General features: G+C 45.1%; 1 protein-coding gene across 4 annotated transcripts in view; it reads left to right on the top strand.

The window, feature by feature from the left end:
* The window catches only part of Ccn4 (cellular communication network factor 4), a 33476-nt gene extending 16240 nt beyond the window's left edge, over window positions 1–17236 (top strand). For 3 of the 4 annotated variants that reach the window (XM_034517029.2, XM_076911429.1, XM_076911430.1), the window contains exons 3-5: window positions 6857–7117; window positions 11200–11393; window positions 13125–17236. In XM_034517029.2, the coding sequence (XP_034372920.1) occupies window positions 6857–7117; window positions 11200–11393; window positions 13125–13424 (755 nt within the window). In that variant the 3' untranslated portion in view covers window positions 13425–17236. The remainder of the gene's footprint in view (window positions 1–6856; window positions 7118–11199; window positions 11394–13124) is intronic. The other variant, XM_076911428.1, reaches the window with a different exon arrangement.
* Window positions 17237–17940: the final 704 nt, after the last annotated feature.

The following is a 17940-nucleotide window of genomic DNA, read 5'->3' on the forward strand; positions in this document are numbered from 1 at the left end:
CTTCTACAGCTGCCCAGGAACCATATTCCAACCAATCCATAGTTAGGGAACCACAGGGTGGATCATTCTGGGAAGAGAGGAATAACTGCATTCTTCTTATCCCTAAGACATTATGTCTTGCTCTCTTCCTACTAGAGACATTCCCGCCCCCAATCCCCACCCCCGGGGAAGGAGATTCTGCCAAGAAATACTCAAGCCCGGTTCTATTCTCTTGGTAGAAAAGACTCTTCAGTAGATGTCCAGTGGCCTCTCAGATGATGTGGAGTCACTGCCATATTTCAAATACTTTAATGGTCCTTTAAATTAGAAAATATATGTATACATGCTTAAGAAAAGCCATTGACTGTGAAATAACAAAACCAGCAGCCAGCACCATTTCCCAGCGACCCTGCTTTTCCAGTTACTACCATTACTTTTAACTTGTTGGCCCTTGATTGTTATGGTTATCACTACAGAGTAATGTCTTCTGCGAGATTTTACCTATACTATACTATACTATACCTTGCTATATTAATTTTAGGTCAACTATTCCTATAGGATAGTTGAAGGATTGGCTCCCCAATGCCATCAGATACCTTTGTTATCTTCCAAATGTCCTTGTCCTGATTTTTGGCTACGTAATCATGAATATTTTTTACGTTCCGACTGCGTTCACTACAGGCTGAGTAATATACATGTTTGAATTGCCAGTTTTCACTGTACCATCTGCTCCTCCTGGTGCTTCTAACTGCCTTTGTTCTCTTTGATTTGGATCCTTGTATTTGGAGGAAGACTGTTGTTGTTTGTTCTTTACAGGATCCATCCTGTGTCTGCTGTGCTTGCTGTTCATAAAGACTGTGTTTCGGGGAGCTCACTACCTCCTATTTATTTATTCTCTCTATTTATTTAGTCTGAATCCTCTGAGCATTGTCAGGCCAAGTAGTGTGAGCCAACATGAATTGACAACAGCCTGTCATATGACGTGACAGTCTATCTTCTGAATGTTCCTCCATATCTTGCAAATACAGAAACTCCGCCCCCACGAGTATTCAGCCAGGACTCCTCTGTAATGATTGATTCATATATCCCCAATATCTGTTCATATATAGTACCCAACACCTTAGATTCCCTTGCAGGGTTGTGATGAAGTTTGTGCACACAAATCCAAGTCCGTAAACCATATCTGAGCTTCCTGGTTCTTTTGTGGTCTTTCTTGTTCTTTTTTCTTTTCTTTTTTTATTTATTTAGATTTATATCTTTGGCTTTTCAAATAAATGCTCTGCTTTCCCCATCCTCCATGATTTTCCTCTTTTGCTGGAATTTTTTTTAATGCCACAAAACACCTTCAAAGAAGAGTTGCACCATAACCTGTGCATAATTACCCTATGCACAGATTAAAATGTGTTTCCTGAACATTAGCCCAGACCTGTTTAAATAAGCCCCCGAGTCACAGATAATCTCTGCTTGCTGTGCTAAGAGACATTATAAACAGTCATCTACCTTCCTCCATAACCCAGGGAGACATAGCCATCTCCCCTGTGCAGAATCCCCCATAAGACAAGGTACAGGAGACCAGCTCATAACTCCTCTCCCTGTTAGCAGGTACTTTAAGGTCATTTGAAAGGTAATTCTGTTCCCTGTGATTACACTAATCTCCAAAGCCATAATGGGATCTTACATGCCATAGACATTGTGTCATGGATCCAGAGATTTTCCTTTCTGCTCACCACCCACCCCCACCTCACCCTCACAGTTTTCAATCACAGGCCTCCCAGCAAACCACTCTAGTCCTCTAGCTCCCTGAAACTTGATGGATTTCCTTTCCATTTGTTTAGGAAAAAATTAAAATCCATAATCTAAGAAAGGATTCAGTAGGTTTGGGTACTGGGCATGAGTTCCCTGGCCATGTGGGTTTATAGACCTTGGAATAAATAGAGTAAAACAAAAATAAATAGAGTAGAGGCTCTTGGAATGTTCCTGCCTATTGGTAAGTTCCAAACGGTTCCTCCACAGAGGGATTTCCATCTCCAACTCGAACACTTGACTCTTTCATCCAGGTACAGTCTTACCCATGAACCTCACCACAGCACTCACACAGACACACATAAGGTTCATTATGTACACACACACACACATACACACATATATATGTATACATATATATAGAGAGAGGTGGGTTTGTGTGCATATCATATGTATCATATGTAAATATGTGCACATGTATACAAAATTCACTTGTGTCCCCTAAGCATTTCCCCAGAAATATGACTTAATGTCGGAATTTGTGTGGCCCAAACAGAAGAAACAAAGCAATGCATGGAAGCATAGGGAGGCTGTGAGACCCAAGAAAACAGAGCGTCTCTTGCACACAGCCCATCAGCACGTGATCAGCTTAGCTCGTGGATGGCCCTCAGGATGGGCTAAACCTGTCTGCCATCCTGAGAATTAGGCCAAGACAAGGCAAGTGAAAAACAAGCCATGAGATGTTACCACACAGGGCCCAGGGAACTCAGAAGAGCCACTGGCAAGCCAGTAAATGCCAGCTTTGGCAGTCCATGGTCACCATCCTGGGCCACCGAGGCCAAGCAGAACAGTGAGTCTAGTCTTGCCTAGTCTGCCCAGCTGTCTGGAGGAATCTAGGCTTGTGTATGATTGCTAAACACCAGAGCTACATTCAAAGAAAGTTTTAAAAAGTGCATCCAGGCCAACCTAAACACAGGGATGGGCACAGTGCCCTCAACTTCAAATAGTTCTACTATTTCTGTTGCCCAAACACTGCCCTAATCGAGCTTGAACAGACACTGGGGCAAAGAGGTCTGGCAAAGGGAACATAGTGTTTACAGGCTGATGGGCATGGGGTTTTGATCTCTGCTCTGCTTCTTGCTTCAACTGGCCTTGGACCACATACCTGAGGATCTTCATTAAGTCAGCCTTGAGCAGGGAGGGGTAAACAGGGGCATGCTGACTGTGGCTGTTGCTGGAAACCATCTCAGCCCTGTTCACTATCATCCACAATAGGGAGGTCTCATTCCAGGACCTCCCTACCTCACTTGCTAAAGGAGGGAAAGGAAACTGTAGCATGGTGCTTGGGGCTAGAAAACCTGAGCTGGAGCCCAACCCTTTTAAACCTCAGAGTCCTCAGTAAGGATAACGTGATGAAAAGTGGGGCTACAGCCTTAGAAGGAACAATGCTATGAGACTCACACCAATGCTCTTCAGTCTCCCAGGACTCCAGCTTCAAGAGCTGTCTGCTTCTCTATACCTATTCCCAACCCCAATGGTTCTGCCTACTGATCTTAGCTCACCTCTGCAAGGAAAGCCCTTGCGTGTGAAACGTTGTCACATGCTTAGATACAGTAGGAACTTGGTGGAGGCCAGCAGTCTTGGCATGTGTGTGCTTCTACCCACCCATCTGCCCTCTGACTCAGAATAATATGAAGGTGAGAGTTATAGGACACAAGCCATGTTCTTACTCCCACAAGGCCACAGATGGTGAGGGGCATGAAGGTCCCAGTAAAGGAGCATGGGGGCTTGGTAGCTGCAAGTCTTTTAACTATAAAAAGGCTGGCCAGGTCTCACCTGAATTTTCAAACAGAGTTAGAGAGGTGCTGGCTGCTTCCCCTTCATTCAAGACTAGTCCCTTGGGGAAGTAGAAAGGCTCTATGTGCATGAAGAAGGGCCCCACCTCTGCTGATGGATAATGCATGGTCATCACAGCCCTGATCTCCCCTGCGTCTGTGTAGGACAGTTTCATCAGCTGCCCATGTGTCCCCATTAACCAGTCTACAAAGATGGCATTTCCTAGGCACAACAGTACTTGACTTTGGTTGCTCACTAGACTCATATAGAAGGCTTTAAAGAATATCAATGCTGAGGAAAGCAGTGCCCCAGCATCTAGGCCTGTCTCATGCTCTGTAGCCTGGGTATCAGCATTTTTAAAGATTGCTCTGTGAGTTTCTGTAAACTGATGGAAGGAAGGATGGATTGCTTTGCCATTGACTCCAGAGTCCAGGACTGATGTCTTTATGGATGAGGGCAGAACATAAGCTTCAGTCTTCTCACTACACACACACACACACACACACACACACAGAGAGAGAGAGAGAGAGAGAGAGAGAGAGAGAGAGAGAGAGAGAGAGAGATTTATATCCTCATGCACATATCTGTCTACACAGCATAAACACATGTCTATGTAAGCAAATACATATACAAACTAGTATATGCATATGTGTATCACATTCACATGTACACATATGCACATATACATCTTCCTGACATTTGAGGGAGTGGCAAGATGACTGAGGATGCAAAACTCCAGGGCCTCCTCACATCCTGCTTCCTGTTTCCTCTTCCTCTGCCTGATCATCCTCCTTCCTCTCCCCTCATCTCCCTCTTCTTCTGGTGTCAGGTAGAAGGAAGGAGGCTGTGGCTTTGCTGTTTCCACTCTGTCATTCACCAGCAATTTGAGCCAATGAATCCCTTCCTCTCCCAGACCTCTCCTGTCCCTGTGAAGTAAACAAAGCTCTCCTGATGAAGTCATCATTGGAGACCTGAGTGAGATCATGGACCAGAAGCTGTGTCAACATTTGCCAGCACCTGCTTCCTGGCTACTCAGAAAATGGTGGCAGCAGAGAGATAGATGTACACACCCTGAAAATGCTGCTCATTGGCCAGCATGCACACCAATGTCACCTTGCTGAGACTGTTTGGCTAGACATAACAATGGAAGCAACAATATTTCGTAACAAAAATTGTGCCATGAAACACAGTCTTTGCTCTTGCCAGGTACCTTGATGCTTACTGACAGCTACCACCACCACCACCACCACCACCACCCCACCAATCCCAGAGACAGGACAGTTACTGCAATCAGTAGACTCTAAACTGCCCCTCCTCTGTGGGCATTCTTGCTGTCCCAGGATGCCCTGCCTTCAGTTGCAAATGCTATCTCCAAGGAGCACATAGCACCAGGGTTAGAATCTGACCCAGTGGTTTGCCAAGCCACAGAAGGCCAGCTTGCATAACCAACTACATAGTCATATTGTAAGGCCCACTAGAAAAAGAACTCACGATCCGTGGAGAACTGCAGACGCACCCCAAATCACTCACGAGAAACACATCTTGATGCAAACGCAAGAGGTTTACTGGCTAGCCAGGGCTGTCCTCCCTTCCAGCCCGTGCAGGGGCCTGAGGGATTCCAGCAGCCCCAAACAAAAGAAGTTTACAGCTTCTAAGGGTGAATCTACAAACCAGGTGGGGGTGGAGTTAGGGAAGGGGGAAGGCTGAGAGTGGAGTTAGGGAAGGGGGAAGGAGGGGGAACAGGTCACTAGGTCATCGATACATTTGATCTCAAATTCCTAAGATGCATGGTGTGTCACTTTATAATTGGCTATTTCGAAGTAGTTTCACACTATATATCATGAGCTCCAGTTCAAGGGGGTCAGGCTTATCTCAAACTTTTAGCATCCTGGCACCAACTGTCTCAGGGCTGTTAGTTCAAAGCGCGGCCAGGCTAATCTCGGGCCCATAGCATCCTGACACCATGAATCTTAAGATTTGTTTAGTTAGGGCCATCTGTTCAAATGGTCACCTAATTTCCTGGGACTGAGGCAACACAGTGTTTGACTTACAGGTTTTTATGTCTTTGCTTTTAAGAGTAGGGTTCAGGGGATCAACTTATGATTTTTCTATCTTTCAATATCTCATGTCTAATGAAGACTCCAACCCCAGTCTCAGCTCCTCCAGAGATGATGGAAAATCTCATTTTCTGGGACTGAGTACAGAGTTCTGGAAGTCTTTTTTGACTCCTGAGAGTCTTTGCAAATGTGTCTGGAAGCTGAGCTTTCTCATTTCTTTGGTTTGAGAAGCCACCAGGCTCTGCTTGGGTCACTGAGGTACCATCTTGTGGCCTTCTCCTACCTATTGTGTACTTAGTACCACAAGTTTTCTTGCCAAGTATATAATTCATCTCATTCATTCAAGTTACTTATTGAACACCTACTTGTGCCAAGAAGAATTATAGACACTGACAGTTCTGCATCTTTCTCTGAGACAGAAGGAAGCTGTATCTGATCTTTCCCAACACACACCCTTTTCTTTCTCCCTTCCTGCCTTCCACCCCAACCTCCCAAGCCTGCTCCACCATCAGCTCTTACACCTAAAGCTGTTCTCCCTAGTAGGAAGAATGTCATCAGCACCTGGGCTGCCCCCGTCTCTTTCTGGTCTTTGTGGAAGGAAGTCCTCTCATATCCATAGGATCTTCCTGGTCCACTTGCTCTTAGTCTACATCGACAAGTACACCCAACACTCCCTCCCTGTTTCCTTATCTCCCAACATTTATCGATAGTGGCTGTCACCGTCAAATATCACTCCTACCATCACTGGACCATCTCCCTACTTTATGATGAGATCTTCAAGGATGAGCCTACTGTCGTTTTATCCAGTACTAGGTCTTCAGCTCCATAGTCAGTACTGAGGAAGGCAGCCCACTTCATCCCTAGGTTCTGGTTTCCTGTGTATGCCTTCTTCCTTTGGACAGTCATGCATCAGTGCCAGTGTTAGGAACACTGTAGGATAAAAATGTCTGAGCTCCAGCACTAGGGTACTAGACCCTTCAGCAAGGTCTTCCATGGCTGTCCCCTGATGTCGCAAAGCACCTGTACAGTACCCCCTCTCCCTTTCTCCCTGTTGCCCCTCATCTCTTCATCTGACCCTCTTTGTCCTTGGGGTACAGCCAGCTGATACGTGGGCCAGGCCCTCTTTCCTCACATGAGTGACTTCTTGGCATAGCATCTTAGGCAGAGGGAAGCTGCACAGAAGTAGCTTGGCATGGAGCCCATGCCTCCTGACCTGACGTGTCTGCCACCTATGTTTGCAGAGGTGGTCGGTGTGGGCTGCGTCCTGGATGGCGTGCGTTACACCAATGGCGAGTCCTTCCAGCCCAACTGCAGGTACAACTGCACCTGCATTGATGGCACAGTGGGCTGCACCCCGCTGTGCCTGAGCCCCAGGCCCCCACGCCTCTGGTGCCGCCAGCCCCGGCACGTGAGAGTCCCTGGCCAATGCTGTGAACAGTGGGTGTGTGATGATGATGCAAGAAGGCCACGCCAGACTGCACTGCTGGACACCAGAGCCTTTGGTAAGTGTGGGCAGGGGCAGTGGATATCACAGAGCTCCAAAATTTCTAAAGGCCTACATAAATCAAGCCCCCAGGCCATTACCCTCTCCACAACTCAACAGTTGTATGACTTTGGAGAAGTGCTGTCTGGAACCCAGATTTCCCCACATATAAATTGTAAATGACACCATCTTTCCTGCCTAGCTTATGGGTTTCTCTCAGTTTAAAAGCCTGGCATGACATTTGCAGTCCTCTATTATCTTATTAAAGTATCCCAAGGAGTGGGTAGGGACCTAGAAAGAAGCACAGGTGGCAGGGCCTAGGGAGGAGTAGATGGACCTTTCAGATAACTCAAGGATTCTATTGCTATGGTCATATGAGCAGATAAAACTTTATCTCGGTAAGCCGGATAAGAAGTTCTGTGAGGGGGAACAGGGATGTGATTTATTCATCACTGCCTCCTAGAGCTCGATGCACTTGCCAGATATTTGGAAAATATCTAGCTGGTGTCTGCAGAGGTAGCCACATAGGTGTTTGGCTATGGGTGCCTGGATAGATGAGTGAATAGATAGCAGATTGATGATGGGTGTGCACTGCACCAGCAATTTATGGATGTGTGGATAGATGCATAGAGAAGAAATGGTGGGAGAAGGGAAGGAAAATAGATAGATGGATATAAGATGTGGGTGGAAGGATGAATGATAGCTATATCAATGGGTATATGAATGCATGCATGGAGAGTAAATGGTTATAGAATAGATATGTGGAATAAGATAAATGGATAGGTATATAGGTATATAGGTAGATAGGTAGATAGATAGATAGATAGATAGATAGATAGATAGATAGATAGATAGATAATTACAATGAATGGATGGGTGATACATGGGTAGATAAAGAATAGATATACACAGATGGTGTCTGAGTGGATGATGACGGTGGATATTTATTCATAGTTATGCTTTTGAACTAGGGCAGAGGGGACAACAGTGAGAAAAGGATAAGCAGTGCTGCAGGACACCTCAAGGCCTGGCATCTGTGCTGAGCGCGGCATAGTGGGAGGAATGCAGGGTGGCTCCTGGGGCTGGCCACTGCCCAGGAGAGAATACAACAAAGGAGCCCGTTTAGGGAGATGGTGGGCTGCTGGGCATGAGCAGGCTGAGTTTGAGGAGCCCTTAGAGAGAGAAGTGTCCAGTGAGGACAACCTCACAGAGGGAATCCCACAGGAAGAGAGCTCTGCTTAGAGCAGCTTCTGGCCTTTAATATATCCTGGGAATAGCCCATACAGTGAGATGGAAGAGGCTGGAGTAGAGGTCTGGGGAGCATGACTTTTGAGGCATGGACAAGAGAAGAGGAGGCCAGGGACTATGAAGAGATAGAATCTGGGGAAATGAGAATTCAAGAGAATCTGACACAGTGGCTACAGAATGCAGACACTGTTAGAGGAAAATGCTTCTGAGGCAGGTGACCCCAAAGGACAAAAGACTGCTTACCACTGGGCTTTGGTAGTGCTAATTTTTTTTTAAATGTCTAAGTGTGTGTGGGTTTGCTCAGAGCCTGTGCAGAGCTGTGTTCTTGGCCTTTGTGCCAGCAGCACTTAGAATTAAAAGGTTTTGGGGGGCCTGAAGGGGGGTGTTGTGTGGGAGAGCCATTACAGGCTTGACAGCATCCCCAGAGAGTCCCTTTAGATGACAGCAACACCTTCCCAAGTTGTGACCATCTGAAACAACTCCAGACCTTAACAAATGTGACTTAGGGGACAAAATCTCCCACATGAAGAAACAATGTGGTAGAGCTGAAAGCCAGTAGCAGGGGAGTTTTGGTCCCTTGTAGCTCAGGGAAGCATGACAGCTCCTCCCACTAAACCTGCCTTCAGTATAGTACAATAGTCCCTGGGTGGTGGAGGGAGGCAGAGGCTGCCTGCCTATTGTGTGACCCAGTGACCCAGTTCTTAGCCATCCCAGGCAGAGGCCCTGCAGCAGTATGGAGAAGACCCAGAAACCAAAGCCCTTTATCCTCTCATCCTCCCTGGCAAATCCCTCCCTCCTAGCCTGCTACAGGGTCCCAGCCAGCTCATCCCAGACTGCCCGATTCTGTCCTTAGATGCCTCCATTGCTTTCTCCTTTCTGTGTGTGGGTGCCCTCCCTATCTCATTCCCAAATTCACTCACCAGCAATGTTTGCTGCATACCTGCAAGCTCCAGGGACTGTACGAAGAGCTCTAGGTTACCCTAAATAGAATCCTCATCTGCCTGGTGTGTTTTTCCTCTCTTCCTCCCCCCTTTTTTTGATTACATTGTCTGTCCTTGTTCTCATTCTCTCCTGTCTTTCTTTCTCTCTCTGTCTCTCTCTCCACCTCTCTGTCTGTGTCTCTCTTTGTCTCTATCTCATTCTCCCTCTGTCTCTCTGTTTCTCCCCCACCCCTTTCTCCCCCTCCTATGAGTACAGAGGTGGGATGTCTGCCTGTCTGTCTGTTCCAGCTTTTTGTAGGCTGTTCTGCCTCACCTCCCATCTATCTGCCTGTCTCCCTCCATAGCTCACCACTCTCTCCTGCTCACCTCTGGCTAAGCATGCACTGATCAGATGCTGGGCTCTATGTTCGTAGGACCAGCTAGGGGAAATAATACAATGGGTCCATAGTTGAGTAACAGGACGGCTAGCACATAGAGGGATTCACTAAGCCAGGGATATCTGATGCACTCTCACATGCTTGACTCTGTCCTTTCAGCCCCCAGACCTAGCAATGCTGTTCTTTCTTTAATATTAGGGAACTGAGACCTATAGGTGAGAGCCAGCTCACTGGATCACACAACTTGTAAACTAGTGCAGTGCAGAGAGATGAACCCAGGAAGTGTGACACAGAAGCCTATGGCCTCTTCAGCTCCCCTTCTCTGAAATTACTGATATGGGATGTCAAGTGCTAGGATGTGTGACTCACTTTTGAACTTTCACATATATACTTCATATCTGAGGAGTTGTAGGATGGACAGTATCTTTTATTACAGATCCTGCTTAGAACTTGCAGATGCATGGCATAAACTCAGTCAAAATCTACACCCTTTTCCAGTAGCCCTAAAAGGTAGATATCCTTCTAATGTGATGACTAAAGCCCAGCAAGAACTGTGGGAAGATCACATAGCTTGTAGATGGTCACTGTATTGCTTACTTTTCTGGTTGCTATAACAAAATACTTCAGGCAATACTTAAAAGCAATTTAAGAGAGAAAGGGTTTATTTTGCTTTACATTTTAAGAAGCAATGAAGGGGCTAAAGAGGTGGCTCAGGTTTCAAGAGTGTTTGCTGCTCTTCCAAAGGATCTGAGTTTGGTTCCCAGCACTTATACCTACCTGGTGGTTCACAACTGCCTGTAACATCAGCTCCAGGGGTTCAAATGTCTACTTCTGGTCTCCACCACCAGGACAAACAAACACATGGCATACGTACACAGACATAGAAGCAGACACACAAGTAAAAATAAATGTAAAAATAAAATCCCACTTTAAGGAAAACAAACAAACAAACAAAAATACCATCCATTGTCATGGGGAAGGTAACACGGGCAGAAGGTGGTGTCTGGTCGCGTGGCATCCTTCTGGAAGGAAAAAGAGATGAATATTGATGCTCAGCTCACTTTCTCCTTTGTATTCAGTCTGGAACCCCACTCCATGTCCATAGTTAAGGTGGGTCTTCTCAGTTCACTTAACCCAATGTAGAAAATCCTTGCCAGACACACCCAGAGGTCTGTCTTCCAGGTGGTTCTAGACCCTGTCCAGTTGACAGTCAATAGTAACCATCATAGAGACCTGGGGTCTACTCAGTTCTAATGATGAGTTTTTTCTGTGATTTTATGTTGCATCTCTTGGTCAGAAAATAAAATGTTAAGCATGAGAATGCAATCCCCCTGCCTTTGTGTCTGTGGGGAGGAATAGCCCAATTCTGTCTGTCTGTCTCTGTCTCTTTGTCTTAATCATTCACCAATCTATTGGTCTCTGACTCTTTTCTAAGTCTCATAAACTCTAAATGTTTTATTTTTCATGGTAATAGTGAGGGCTGAGGGAGCTTATGGAGGCTACAGACTTAGGGGTACTCTGGTGTCCCTCTACAGCAGCTTCAGGCACAGTGGAACAACGGTATGAGAACTGCATAGCCTACACGAGCCCCTGGAGCCCCTGCTCAACCACCTGTGGCCTAGGCATCTCAACACGGATCTCTAACGTCAATGCCCGGTGCTGGCCAGAGCAGGAAAGCCGCCTCTGCAACCTGCGGCCGTGTGATGTGGACATCCTACCACACATCAAGGTAAGTCCAGAGCAGGGGTAGGTCCCTTGGTCAGGTATAAGCATGGTGAGCATATATAGCTGGCTTGAGTCTGGCCACTTAACCTTCTTGAGAGTCATTTATAAGATGGAAATAATAAAAGGAGCCTGGCAGGCCCAGGTCTGAGGTTGCTAGGCTAGTCTAGGATAGATTACACTGAAAGAAGGCTTCTGTAGTTCCCATCTTATCAGAAGCAAGGTCGCTCCAAGGAGCTATCAGGAGCCATCCAACGTGTTCTCTGTGTATCGTGACTCTGCAGTATCTGTCCCATCTTTCATCCCCTTGTCTTCCCACATCCATCGACATAGGCACAGGACAGCTACCTGGGCGATGTGAGGACTGTGAACTAGAGCTTGAAACACATAGGGTCAAATGCCCCTCTGCTGTGGCCAGTCTCCGGCTATTGTTAAGCCTCAGTTCTTTTCCCACGAATATAACATTGGTATCAATCCCTGAATCCCTCCCAGCTTTGAAAGTCTAAGATGATACAAATACAGCATCAAGAACATTGATGCTAAACTGCAAAAGGCTGATTTCAGCCCTGGGCTTTAGGTATGGGCCTTCCTTGTCTAACTCAGTATCCTCCACTCAATCCCCTTAGTGCTTGGCTCACCTGATGTCATATCAAGGAAAGAAAACTTGTCAGGGCTCATCCCTGGCTCTGTTTGTGGATGGGGCAGGGTGGGTTCTTCAGATGCTGAGAAAAGACTGCCCTGCTTCCCAGCACCATCACTAGACATGGGGCTTGCCCCTTATCCTTAATGGAGCATCTTGGATGGATACACACTTCCCTTTCTACTCTTCACACTCTGCTGTGCTGACCTTTGGTGCCAGCAGATCCTTATTGAATGTCTCCTAATTGGAAGTATGTGTGTGAAAGACCCAGTATAAGGAGCAATAAGAATAAGAATAAGAATAAGAATAAGAATAAGAATAAGAATAAGAATAAGAATAAGAATAATCTGGGCTCTAAAAAATCTATTACACGTCTGTGCCCTTCACTAGAAACTCAGATTACTCTCCCATCTCCACGATCATCTACTAAGTTCCCCCAGTTGGATAACCCGCATGCCCCATCCACCCTGGATGTGTTCTGAGCCAAGCTCTGCTATGGTGCTGATAACAGAACCTAACACTAGCATAGGGCATTTAGTAATTGCCTACTGTATACCAGCTTCAAGGTTATATTAGCGAGATACAGAAAGAAGCTCGAGTATCAAGGATCCCACAGCCCCATGGAAGGCTAGAATTGTATTTGAATAATGTCAATGATATTGAAAATGCTGTATGACAATAGTATGTGTGAGAAAGAGAGGCAGTAGGGTAGAGGGGACAGACGAGAACAAAATGTGCCTCTGCTTAATCATGGCTCAGCCGCTTGCTAGCTAGAAAGCTTGGTTAGCTAAAAGAGGCTTCTTATACTGATGACACTAACATATGGGTACCAAAAATGCAAAAAGTCGGGAGAGATGGGAAACTGCTAGCTGTGATATCTGTGCTCAGCATGGTGATGCCCTTCTGCAATCCTCAGTTTACCTGTGTCATGTGGCAAGGCCTTGTTTGTTTGGCCGATGTCCTTCCTTGCTTAAAGATTCTGTGAATCTGGAGCAAAGATGATGCTTGCAGTGCACAGTGAAGGGATTCAGTGCTTGGAGGGAGTGAGGTTGGCTATACATCATCAGTACTAACCAAGACTCCTTTCCCTTCCTGAAGGCAGGGAAGAAATGTTTAGCTGTGTACCAGCCAGAGGAGGCCACAAACTTCACTCTCGCCGGCTGTGTCAGCATACGCACCTATAGACCAAAGTACTGTGGAGTCTGTACTGACAATAGGTGTTGCATTCCCTACAAGTCCAAGACCATCAGTGTGGATTTCCAGTGTCCGGAGGGGCCGGGTTTCTCCCGGCAGGTCCTATGGATTAATGCTTGCTTCTGCAACTTGAGCTGCAGGAATCCTAACGATATCTTTGCTGACTTGGAATCTTACCCTGACTTTGCAGAGATTGCCAATTAGGTAGGTGTGTGGCTTGGGGTTCAGCTCCATGGTGTGATGCAGCCAGCCCTTTGGGGCCCAGGACTTCACAATTGAGCCTTATTTCATCTACTTCCTACTCGATTCTGAATTCCCTGATCCTGTCCCTCAGTTTCTGTTCCTGTTTTGACCATCCCAATGGCCTGCTGCTCAGGCTCAGACAATGGGTCCCTCCTTGGGGACATTCTACATCACTCCAAAGAAAACACATCTCTGAACTGTTCACAATGAAAGCCAAGCCTGACCCAGCCAGTCTGGCTCCAGCCTGTACAAGCTGTCAGAAATCCTGATGGGACTCTCCAAGGAAAAGCATCAGCTGAAGAACCAATATCATAGACTCCTTCAGATGCCAAGCCTGAGGATGTTGGGATCCTTTCAGACAGATGGATGGGACTGGGGACACAGTAGTAAGCTATCATCCCTTGCCAAATGATACTATCCTGAGTATTTTTGCCTAGAGCATACCAAACGTGCTCTCGTTCCAAAGATCTGTATATCACAAGTCACCAAACATTTTCCAGGTGAAGACAATAGTTGTACCATTTTGATTTGCAATTGAAAATCATTTTTTAAAGAAAAAAGGGAAAAGAAAAAAAAGAACCATTTTCATTAACCTGGGCAATTTCTCCCCTCATCCTGTACAGTATGAAGGGCTCAAATTGGGTTTGGGTTTGTGTTGATCAGAAATGTAATTTGAGAAGTTTTATTTTTATAATTGAGGGGTAGATGGCAGCCCCCATTCATCTCATAGGGAAGGGACAAGGCCAGCCAATCTCACAAGCCACAGCTAGTCAGGCCACTGAATCTGCTGCTGACCAAGTCCTTAGGACAATTAGCCAAATCTGGGCCTTTCTCCCTGGGATTCATGGGAGATGTTAGGGACATTAGGGTGACTTGTCTATTGTCTCAAAAAGTAATCTAAAACAGTGGAATGATGGAAGATGTCCTCATGGCCCTTAAAGATTCTTTTGAAGTCTACACCAGACCTAACATAATATATGCATCAAACAAACAAGTGGATTACCCTTCCCTGGCCTGGGTAGCCTCTAGCAAGAGTGGTAAGGCCACAATAGTTCCTGGGTCCAGGACACATCTCTTTTGTTTCAGTGACCTACTTCACAGCCTTAGTGTCTGTGAAGAAAAATAACTCAATGTTTTTAATCTGAAGACAAAAGTTGACCAGCCATTTAGAAATGGAGATCTATTTAACTGTGGTTAACACTGAAGAGTTTGTAAGCTGAAGAAAGAGATTTTTTTTTCCTAAGTGGTAGTGAGGTTGTTACCTATTTTAGTAGTGGAATGTAAAATTTCCTGTCATCATTCTCTTATTGAGTTTGTTCTACACGGTACCCATTGTTCTCAATATCTGCCACACATTTGCTCATTGAAACTTTGTGATAACACAGAGGGCTTCCCTTCATAATTTCTGTTCCTGACACTGTGAAATATAAGTTCAAAGAGGCTAAGAAATTCAAAGTCATCCATCTGGAGATTCATAGCCCAGATAGATCACCTTCATATTTCCCCTTTGCTTCTAGACCTTCCAAACATGTCAGGGCAGGAAAGTATACAGAAGTCAGCAATTTGCCCTCTTAATGTTGTCTCTCTAGCCCCTTTCATACCAGAGAAGTATGAAAGAGTATATCTAGGTACTAAAGAGCCAACCTAAACTGGACAGAAAAGGGCATGTACATCATTCCCTGTGGTCCTCCTGCCCTGCAATCAGAACCAGCTTACAGTATACGTCTTTTCATAAGATGATTCAGTTTGCCTCATACCACACATGGTGGGCATATGGGAGAACTGTACACACACACACACACACACACACACACACACACACACACACACGTGCACATGTATTCATAAGTAGGAAAGGGGACTTGGGATTTCCTCCTCCTTCCTGCAACTTCCCAAAGGCCTGGCCTTATACAAGGCAAACAGTGGTGCTCACAATGTATTTAATGATGAAGATACTTTATATATAGATACCCTTATTTTTCCTTAGAAGCCTTTTCTTCCAGAATCTCATCTTACCAGTGAAAATCCTCTCTTAAATGTGGCTTAGTAGTTTGAATAAATGTATGTTCATATGTGTATAAGAGCTTGCATGTAAAGATAAGTTACCATTGTGGATTACCAATTATGTAAATGTTATGTGTATCATGTTAGATTTTTTTAGATTGGAAAAATCTGTCTTAACTGCTAACTCTGTAAAAAAAAACTTCCATAGGAGCCATTAGCTAGGGTCTTACCAGGTATCCATTCTCATTTGGGAAACTGAGCTGAGCATCTTCAAAGGAGTTAGGGTGATCATTGGGAAGAGGAGAAAGGAGTGGCCAGAGTAACTCCATTGTTATTAAGAAATGGACCTAGCATACATAAGGACCAGAGGAACAAATGACCTTAGAACCAAGGGGAAAAGACTTGGATGTAACAGAAAGAAGCTCTTTCTAATAGTCAGAAACAGCCTGTTATGGTATGGCCTGGTTCAAGGAAAGTTAAGAATATCAATTATAGTTAAAAACAAACGTTCGTTTATCGGTAGCTTATTTGGTGCTAAGTCCTATGGTGCATTTTATCAGGTTATCAGTTAGCAGAGCCATGCTCAGTACACAACCTTTCTCCATTCAATAAATAAACTCTGAAGCTCAAAGGCACTGAGGAGCTGAGGCTGAGACACATGTTTAGTTCACTCTATCAGGGGAAGAGATCTTGACAGAACCTAAGTGATTACTACTGGAGACTCACATTTGCAAGTCTTTAGAGGCCTCAGTCCCAGTCCATCCCCAAATGCTTAGAAACTAAAGAGGCAATGAGGATGCACTAACCTTCAGTGAAGAGGTTCACTGTTGCACCAAGAGTGCATTTCTTGGGTGTGCTTACTCTTTGGACAGGGAGACCTGAGCTTGGGAACCTGCAGCTTACTAAACCTTAAGATTAGCATTTGGGGAGCTCTGAGCAAGCACCAGCCAAGACTGTTACTCGGTGCTTTACTAACACAGCTTACTTAATCCTTTCAGTGAGCCCAAGAGTCATGGCATAATCCACTGCCCATTTGAGGGCTAAGAAAGCAAAGTCTCCAGGAGTTAAGGGATTTGCCCAAGTTCTTAGCAACTGAGGCACTGCCGACAAACTCCGAAAGCCCAGGGCCATGTGACACACCCATACCATCTCTCCTGACACCTGGCCCATATTCCTGTTCCTAAACCAAAGGCTTCAGAGTCACCAGAGTCAATTCACAGGACAGTGCAGAAATTCTAATTTTGAGGGCAATTAAAGGATTGATCAAAGAAAGTAATTTCAAACGATATGATTGCAACCACCCTAATAAATTCTGATCTACATATGCATAGAGATGGTGGAGAACATTACAGCCTGTGACTATAGCGTTGACTGCTGTCAATTCTTTTTAAAGACTTGTTTTTTGACTCAAAGGAGCCACAGTGACAGCCCTGAATGGTTGAGAAGCAGAAGGTCATGATTAGCTGTGTGTCCCTGCATATGTATGTGTGTATATTTGTATGTCCATATCTATTTTCAAACTGTGATTGAGTATTTAAATATTCCGACTGCCATTTTGTAAGTGAATACACATGAAGAAATCCCTTTGAATTTCCTAATAGAAAAGAGCCAGCCCTTGGGCGGCCTGTCATGTTTTACCACATTCCTCCTTTTTCTCATGATCTGTGTAGCAGGGAATGTGTTTGTTCAACCATGATGAGTTTTTCATTGTTCAAATTCTTTGTTTACAGCTTTTCTCCTTAAAGCAATAAATCATCAGCAAAAGTGAAGTCTTCGATTTGTTTGGTGGTTTTTTTTCCCCTTCTACATTCTGTTGTTAGGAGGCAAAGATCAAGAACTGGAACTGTTCAACCAATGTGTGGGTTGGAGAAATTAACTCCCAGATATTGGATAGGGAGGGAATAAAAAATGGCTTAAATATTTAAAGATGAGCCTAGAAACATACATTCTGGAGCCCAGAGGATACCAGTGTTGGGATACAGTATTCCTGGACAGACTTGAACAAATATCTACTCATCCCAGATAGAGACTCCATCATAGACCAAAGTAGAGACAGCACCAAAGCCTAACATGATGGACCAGTTACTTACAGGAGTCTAGATTAGAGGTTATTCACAGAAATGGGTATGACATAGGGCTGCTGCATCACAGAAAATGCACACCAGCATGAGTGGCAGCTCAGGGGAGAAGGACTTTTCCTACTCGCTGTATGACTTAGATGCAGCTCAACAGGTCAGAGCGTCTCTCTTGGGCAGCTCAGTGGATTTGTCTTTTTCAGGGACCTGCTGATTGGCCTGTTTTAGGCAGTTAAATTGGCCTTTGTCTCCTTAGTAGTTCTATTTCCCTAGACAGTGCTGGAGACTTGTGTTTCTGGTTAGTTTTAGGGACTTTTTGAGTGTCCTGAGTCATTTTCTTCTTGACTCTTAACGGGTTTTTTTTTTTTTTTTGGTCTGAAGAACAAGACTGTCTTTGA

The sequence above is a fragment of the Arvicanthis niloticus genome, chromosome 13 (genome assembly GCF_011762505.2).
Source record: "Arvicanthis niloticus isolate mArvNil1 chromosome 13, mArvNil1.pat.X, whole genome shotgun sequence".
Taxonomy (NCBI): Eukaryota; Metazoa; Chordata; class Mammalia; order Rodentia; family Muridae; genus Arvicanthis; species Arvicanthis niloticus.